The 8,556-nt window shown below is 40.9% G+C and overlaps 1 protein-coding gene across 1 annotated transcript in view; it reads left to right on the forward strand.

Annotated features, from left to right (window-relative positions):
* Window positions 1-8,556, forward strand: part of coq5 (coenzyme Q5, methyltransferase) — a 15,214-nt gene that overhangs the window by 2,058 nt on the left and 4,600 nt on the right. Inside the window, exons 2-5 of the mRNA XM_010787366.1 lie at window positions 1,048-1,197; window positions 1,290-1,517; window positions 3,081-3,187; window positions 4,021-4,109. Of these exons, the coding sequence (XP_010785668.1) occupies window positions 1,048-1,197; window positions 1,290-1,517; window positions 3,081-3,187; window positions 4,021-4,109 (574 nt within the window). The remainder of the gene's footprint in view (window positions 1-1,047; window positions 1,198-1,289; window positions 1,518-3,080; window positions 3,188-4,020; window positions 4,110-8,556) is intronic.

Genomic DNA, 8,556 nt, shown 5'->3' on the forward strand with positions numbered 1-8,556 from the left:
GTGAAGACAGGTCCATGGTGATCATTTAAAAGTTGCCCCCTGCACCCTACACGATCACTGAATAGGCTGGCCGGGTGAAGCCATGGCCGGGTAAGCCCTAAGCAGTGGCTACGGTCAGGCGGGTGACGTGGGTCGGGTTCGGGTGCATTAATTGACAGTTGCCCCCCTCGGAGGCGACGCCCTTTGCCACCCTGGATCACAAGGGCTAAGCCTCACCCTTATTAATTATTATTATTATTATTATTATTACTTATTATTATTAGGCACGTAAATAGGTAATAAAGGGTTGTAACACCATTTTTTTTTGTGTGCCACATTAGGTACAACCAACATGGATGATGTTGGTCACCACATCAACCCCTACAAAAAATGACAGTCCCGGGCTGATTTTTAGTCCCAGTCCACCACTGGCTACATGACCGTATGATCGCCCATATTGACGCACCTAATTCCTAAACTTCTAACAGATACAAAATAAACCGATCCTTCAGCCTCATATGAGCTCTCAGACACGTTCAAAATTAAACTGTCATCGCTGTCTGAGCTTGCTGCTGTGTGCGCCATCGTGCGTTTGCATGCAGATGCTGGGATCCTGAACGGTGCAGCTGGAGCGCTGTGCCCGCATTGACGTCACCCATAATTTGGCGGGACTTGAAGAATCCCCGAGAAGATCCAGGAAATGGTCAACATTGAAGGGCAGATTAATGGTTATCAAAGTACAAATATCCAAAATCAGTTCAGTAACGGTTTTCAAGGGGACAATATTTACTCAAATTGATGGGTTTGGATGATGGGGGAAAATCGTGTCACAGGCTCTTTAAAGCCTTTTATTTACCCAGGCAAATCATTTAGAATATGATTAACATGTCAATAAGTAACCAAAGACATTCAACTTTATATATTGACTTTGTCACTTGAGATTGAAAACATTTCTCCTTGATCACAAAACATTAAAGCAAGCGAAAACAAACCATCTAAAGTATATTCTTAGATAGAATATGTGAGTCAGCTTCAGGGATAAGATGCTCTCTCTTTGTGTTTTTCCAGTGTATAAGGTGTTTGAGAACGTGGCGCAGAAGTACGACACCATGAACGATGCCATGAGTCTGGGGGTTCACCGACTGTGGAAAGACACGCTGCTCCACGTCATGCACCCCCAGCCCGGGGTGAGACTCCTGGACGTGGCCGGTGGAACAGGTAAAGCAGCTCTTGTGTATTTTCTACATACCATCAAACTTAAACCTTAACTCGCTGACTTCTTTTTGTTGTTGTGATTATTCCCCTTGCAGGTGACATTTCGTTACGTTTTCTGGAGTACGTTTGTTTTCAGCAAGAGAGGCGGAAGCGGCGTGCAGCCCGGTCCATGCAGGCACCGTCGTGGCAGGACATTTCTAACAACTACTCGACAGAGGAGGAGGAGGACGGGCCCCAGGAATCCAGAGCGGTGGTCTGTGACATCAACAAGGAGATGCTGAGAGTAGGAAAGCAGAAGGCTGACGGCCTGGGCATCAGTGCTGGTGAGCTTCACTCTGATTCCCTCAGATGTGAAACACAGCTTTTTGGGATTACCTTTTCACAATATATGTACAGGTCATAGGGACAAATGTAGGGCTGCAGCTAACAATTTTTTTCTTTATTGATTTATCTGCAGATTAGGTTCTCTTATTAATCACATGTTTTTTTAGAGTCCAAAGTGATGACTGCAAATGTCTTGTTTCGGCCATCCATATCCGAAACTTGAGAGATGTCCGGCATTTCTCTGTTTTTAAATATCTTTCAAAGATATTTCAAAACAGAGAAATGCCGGACATCTCCATCTTAAAGAGGCTTTAAAAATATTTGCATGGAAAATTACTTTTAAATGTTTAATCTATTTTTAAAATGGTTCAAATAAGTTTTCTGTTAGTCAACTCATCAGTGCAGCTCTAGTTATAGGAGCCTGAATTCACCCCCATCTTTGCGTCCAGAGTCAGACAGCCATTTTTGTTATTGCCCAAATGTGTCCATACGAATACGACAAAGTTATAATTAAAAAGAATACAAGTTTGGCTTTTTTGTGAAAAAAAAAAAAAAAATTAGAGTAAAGAATCCAAAAGTTTTATTTTGGTTTCAGTTATAAAACTCACAGTAGTTATCATTAATATGGTTTTAGTCAGAATTCCATTTGTATTAATAATTGTTGTTAGACATTTCTAAATCAGGCAGCCATAAACAAGAGCTTTAGCTAACATTCAGTTCTTTTATTGGTGCCTTTAGTTTTCATTTAAAGTGGACCTATCATGCTATTTTTGAATAATATATTGTAGGACCATAACTATATAAGGCATATTTATACTTTTTATTTTTCAAAATACCAAACAGATCATGCATTTGATCCATTCCACATTTCGCTCAATTTAACACTGCCTTTCTCGTCGGATTCAGTGAGAACAGCACCATCTACAGGCCTGAAATATGTACTACAGCGTCTCCAGCGCTTTCGAACGACAATGTCCGTGGCTGTCTCCTCCTGATTGGTGGACTTGGCCCAATAGCCGTAGCGCCACTTCTGTGACGTCATAGAAGTGTTCAAATCTGGATCAGTCTGTATCAGATCCATTGCAGACCCTTTTTAAGAGATTTGGGTATGGAGGAAAATAGAGAGGGTTGTGTTTTCTGACACTTGGTGAGTTCCCTGGAAAACCGGGGACACATATTCATGTATAAAAGGCGTACAAAAGTGCATTTTGCATGATAGGTCACTTTTAAATTTGCTGCATTAGTTTTTTATTCAAAAACCAATCTGTCGCATTTTAGCGATATACTGAGAGCCGCAGTAAAGCAGAATTAATTACACTTTAAAATCAGTTTATTTATTGCAGGTAATATTAATGTATTCAACAATGTTAGCGAAAATATCTTTCTTGTTTTGTGCAGCCTTAAATGTCTACAGCTGAATGTCTCAGATAATATTATGCAAACACTTGTTTGAGAGTTCTGTGCGACCATGCATGATCTCAACGGTGTGCATAATCATTATTCTTCCACCTTGTGATCTGAGTCGAGGGCAACGTTTGCTGAAGTGTGCCTGTGTGCGGCAGGTCTGTCCTGGGTAGTGGGGGACGCAGAGGAGCTGCCCTTTGATGATGACCAGTTCGATATTTATACCATCGCCTTTGGGATTCGAAACGTCACGCATATAGATCAGGTAACTGGTTGCATTATCACTACAGCTTCTCTCATGCTCAGATGCTTCTATGAAGACTGTTCATTCATATTCCCGGGTCCACATGAGAAAGCACACGTTACAAATAACAGTCCAGATCAAAGAACACATTGAAAATAATCATAAAAGTAAAGTCCATGTAAATCAACACATTTAAAAACACACCATAAACATAACAGTCCTTGTGAATCAACACTTTTCAAGAGACGCATACAAAATTAAAGTAGATGCAAATCACAAACGTATATGTGTTTGTTTAATCTGATTACATTTCTACATTACAAATTACCTAATGCATAACACTCTACTTATAGACAGTACTGTCAAGTGTTTAACTGTGATCTATTTGATCACATATGATTGTCAGAAAAATAAACCAAAGAAGTTCTTGTAAATTTGTAGATAATGTGTTTTCATTTGAACATGCTTTAAACATCTTCCACGTGAATTAAGAGAGCTCACAGCTAGACTTGTTTTGGCAAATTGTTAAATGTATTTAGAGATGCAGCTAAAATATAATTCTTCAATCATCCAGTGTATAACATGGATATGTAAACTAGAGTATGTCTTTCAATTGTTTCAAATCCAATAATACTCAACTTACAAAGAAAGGTATCTTGGAAAATGTAAAGTCAAAGAACTGCGAAGCTGTTACTAACTGATATCTTTGCTGTAGAAATGACTTGAGATATTCAGTAATCATTTAAACTGTTATTAATGTCACAGTAGAGGCGCAGAATACTAATATGAACCTGAAGATGAGCATTATAGGGCCCCTTTAAGCGTGTCAGCATTCATTCTGTTCTGGTTCTCAGGCTCTGCAGGAGGCTCTGCGTGTCCTGAAGCCCGGTGGCAGGTTTATGTGTTTGGAGTTCAGCAAAGTGACAAATCCTGTTCTAGCAAGGTGAGGAGCAGTGCTCTCTAATGGATTGTGACTAACTGTGAATATGAATCAACCGTATGAATCTCAGAGAGTCTCTGTTGATTCATCACTGCCTTCACAGATCCTGCAAAACATTTTCACAGCTTGTTGTTTCTCTCGGAGGTGGTCGAATCGTATTCAAGAGTAGAGTACTCTGTCTCACCACATATACATGTATGCTGCCTACATTAAGACAGATCCCATAGATGCTCGGTTATACTGAGCACAAATTAGAAATATATATATATATATATATGTTTTTTTATCCGAGTGGATTTTGTGTCCTTGGATGAACACGCCCTCTTGTGGTTTTGTTCCTAAAAGCACTTCAGCTTGTTAAATGTGAGCTGGCTGCAGAGTACTAAACAGGGTTCTTACGGTCATTTAAAAACCTGGAAAAGTCATGGAAATTCAAAATGCAAATTCCAGGCCCTGGAAAAGTTATCGAAAACAATATTTTTCATGTCATGGAATGTAACTAACGTTGCATCAAATGTAATTTAAATCTTATCTAATCGCCGAAATAGTAATACTATAATGATAATAAATACTGTATCGTATAGTAATGAAACGTAAAATGTCATTTAACTGTTGAGGTATTTTGCTGGGTGAGAGATTTGAGTTGCTTTAGCGTGTAGAAGCTAGTAAGCCTATTTGATTTGTTTTAGATGGGCACAACATGTTTCATATGCAGACCTTATTTTCCTGTTCCATGTTAAAATAAACCATTTTCAGTGGTACGCTGAGAAAGAGTCATTTTTTTTTTGGTCATGGAAAATTAGGTAAAGGTCATGGAGAAGTCATGGAAAATCATTGATGAAAAAGTGTATGAACCCTGTACATAGAATCTGTTCTTACTTGGTAATAAGAAGATACATTATTCCTATTAGTTCCACAGTGTGGTATACAGACTTTCTTTTCTTTTTTTTATAAAAAAGAGCACTGGTTTCGCATCAATAGTCATTAATTTCCTTAAGTTTAAGTGCCAGTTTCATTATCACGATAGAAACAATATCTACTTTAAAAGTGTTTTCCTCCATTTCAATTAATTGCAGCACCTAAGAGAGTTGCAAGGAAGTCTGTGTTTACTGTGTAATATATAACACGGGTAGCCTATTGATAACATGTAAGACTACTTTTCAACAGGATTAAAGGCACCCAGAGACTGTGAAGGATCGGTAGGGCTTGGAAACTCTATTGAGGGACAGATGCACATGGAATGGATGGAGCAAAATGCGGATGATGGAGTCAGGGAGGAGAAGGAGCAAAAGAGTTCCGCTGCAGAGACTGGGACTGTGTTGAAGTTGTCTTTTAGCGAGGATCAGAGTTTCTCAAAAGCACCTTTGGGTGAGGAACGCATTGAGTTGCCTTCAGGTAAAGAGCAAGGCTTGCTAGAATCAACTCATGCAGAGGAGTCGAACATGAAGGAACCGGTTGAGGTTTCCATAGTGACTACACAGGGCAGGTCTGGGTCATTTGAGGAAATTGATGGTTCATATAGTGAAGAGGGCATTGAGCCTTCAACAGATGAGGAGTCAAGGTCTTGGAGTTATCCTCAAGAAAAGGTGTGCAATGAGGAAGAGTCTATCAGAGCTGCACAACAGGAGAAATGTGTGTGTGTTAAAGAGCAGGAGAGTAATTGTGAATCACCTATAATGGAAAAAGAGAAAATATACAGTGTTGCAGATCAAAGTGAACCCTCTGACATCCAACATGGAGAATGTTATTTGGTTGATGTCTCTGCTGAAATGCCTGGCTCCTCTAAAACGAAGGAAGATAAAATACCTAGACCTGAAGAGGATGAAGAACGAGGGAACATGGAGTCCTCTGAAGGAGTAGTTGCAGAAGATATTTATATTTTTGCAACAAAACAAAACCAGCAACATACAGGAGAAAGTACTTCTACGGATGACATATGTCAAAAGTCAAAGGAGATCCAGGCAGCTAATGTGAAAGAAGAAGACTTGGATGTGGACTCATACAAAAGAGTTCCAACATCTGCTTTTGCTCAGGGTTTGTCAGAGGTCCAGGTGTCAGATCACCTTCTGGAGACAGGGCAGGGTGTTGTAGATGGGCCGTCAGAACAAACCCACAAAGCAGAGAGAGGAGACAATTCAAAGAAAGTCACCTTTATCCTGGAGCCTGAGCTAATCCATGACTCAACAGTGTCTGAGGAAAATACCTCCATGGAGTCCAGGGCGGAGGCAGGGTCAGGTGAGAACAGGAAGGAGGTGAACCTCTCTAGAATCAAGCACATGGGTGAAATTGTTTGTTGGTGAGACAGAAATCACTGCATGTGGTGGGTTCATATTGAGAGCAGAATGTTTACAAATTCACAGGTGGACATGCTTCTCCACATATGTTTGGAGAAGCTTGTATGGATGTTTCTGTTTCACTTAAAGGTTACATTATTCAGCTTCAATGCGGTGGTAAGTAGAGAGACCATTTTAAGGCCATGAGTACACAGTTTCTATTGCAGGGTTGCACTTGAGGGAAAAGTTGTGACTGGGATTAACCTACAACAAGATAGATTGTGTCTATATGGTGTGGGTTTCCTTCATTTAAATACAATTGTCTCAGACATTAGCAGGCATCTACCTGTGTCAATTGAAGTCTTTTTTTTTGTCAAAGTGCCCTCATCCCTTTGTTAATGTATCTTTCACAGATGCTGAACTGAGCTCTCACGATGAGACCAACACTGCCGAAATTATTGACCAGATGTTCGATGAGGTGCTGGAATATGCTGGAAGGATGGAGGAGCAGAGGCGGGATGAAGGCACTGAGGACAGCGGCATTGGCATTTGCTCTGGAGACAAAGAAAAGATTGACATGGAGTCAGAAAAGGAGAAAAGTGAGGAAGAGAGGGAGTCCAAAGAAAAGCACTGTGATGAAAGCAAGAAGCTGGAAAGCAATAAGGATGAGCTGCTGACTTTTCCTCCCAGTGGCATCCTCTCTCCTCTCAGCAAGTCTTTAGAGGCTGTGGTCACACCTCTGGTAAGATAATTGCTTAATTATAGGCATTTTCGCGCCGGAGTACTTTTCCCAGGAATAGTTCAGATAATTCTTGGGATTTTGCTTTCACACCAAAAATATCTGGAATTAGAACTTAGTTCATGCAAACCTTTTCACCCCTGTTCAGTCCCTGCTAGAGAGGGGGTACTTTCCTGGGGAGGAAAAGGTTCCAATTTCTGATTGGCTGGGCGAATTGCAAAACACGCCCCGTAAAGCTCCGAAAAGTTTTGTGAAGCTGCCATTTTATTTGCTCGCATTAGCATTATTAGCATTAGCTCAGCGCACCAACGGAAAGAGACTAATTTATGGCAACACAAAATAAAACGTGGGAGCGGTGGAGTGATGAGGAGGTGTCGGCGCTTCTGGCGATTTACCCGGGACTTCGGGTGGCGATTTAGTCCGGGGGACTCCGGGACTTCGGGTGGCAGTATATGCTAGGGATGCCAGTGATTATTCGATTATTCGAATATTCGTTACAGTCTCCATAATCAAATATTATTTTTAAAAATCGATTTTATTTATATATTTCTTTATTATTATTTATGTTTATTTATTTTTTTCTGGCTTAGTTTCAACCAAAATATAGACTAATGCTAATAATAGTAATAGTATTAATAATTGTAAATGGCCATTGGTCACACCACCAGTTTGTTTTACTGTAAACTTGGAGGAAGCCTGCGTGCAGAGCAGACTGCTGCTGCAGCACGCTACACACCGAGCCCGCCCCCAACCCCCCTCTCCCTCACACGTGCGACTAAAGATGAACAAAGCGGCAGGTAAAAAGAGTTCCTCCTCGTGGAACTACTTCGAACTTACAAGTCCAAAGGAAGTTAAATGAAACAAACAACGGAATTCCTTTTGTCTGAGTTTTTTTCGTTCTCTCCCGCGGGGGGTCGGGGTCGGTCGAATAATCGATTATTATTCGCCAGGGCTGCCGAATAATCGATTTTGATCATGGTCAGTTTCTGGCAACCCCAGTACACGCCGTGAATTTGTGTCGATTGGTGTGACGATGTGTGTGTGTGTCCGTGGTTAGTGTGTTAATGGTCATTGTTTGAAACGTGTGCAGAATTGTAGGTTAGTACTCTCATGTTTGAAACCGTTCTGTAGTGTTATGAAGTTAGCACTTGGATTTTGAGGGTAGTGTAGTTTGTAGGTTAGTGGCCTGTGTGTATTGTGTGGCTGTGTTGTGTAGGTTGTCAGGTAGTCCACGTATTGTTTGGACCAGTGTGTAGTGTGTAGGTTAGTCTGCGTCATTGTGTTGGGCTGTCCCACTTGTGTAGTGTTTAGGTTAGTCACTGTCCAGTTGTTGACAGGTTCAGTAGTGGTAGTGTGTGTGTAGGTCGATCGGGACTAAGAGATTCCAACCTGTATTACGCCAATGTGAACACTCCACAAGGTTTGCGTGGGTACCGAT

This window comes from Notothenia coriiceps, unplaced genomic scaffold, assembly GCF_000735185.1.
Source record: "Notothenia coriiceps isolate Sejong01 unplaced genomic scaffold, NC01 NC01_scaffold00030269, whole genome shotgun sequence".
Classification (NCBI taxonomy): domain Eukaryota; kingdom Metazoa; phylum Chordata; class Actinopteri; order Perciformes; family Nototheniidae; genus Notothenia; species Notothenia coriiceps.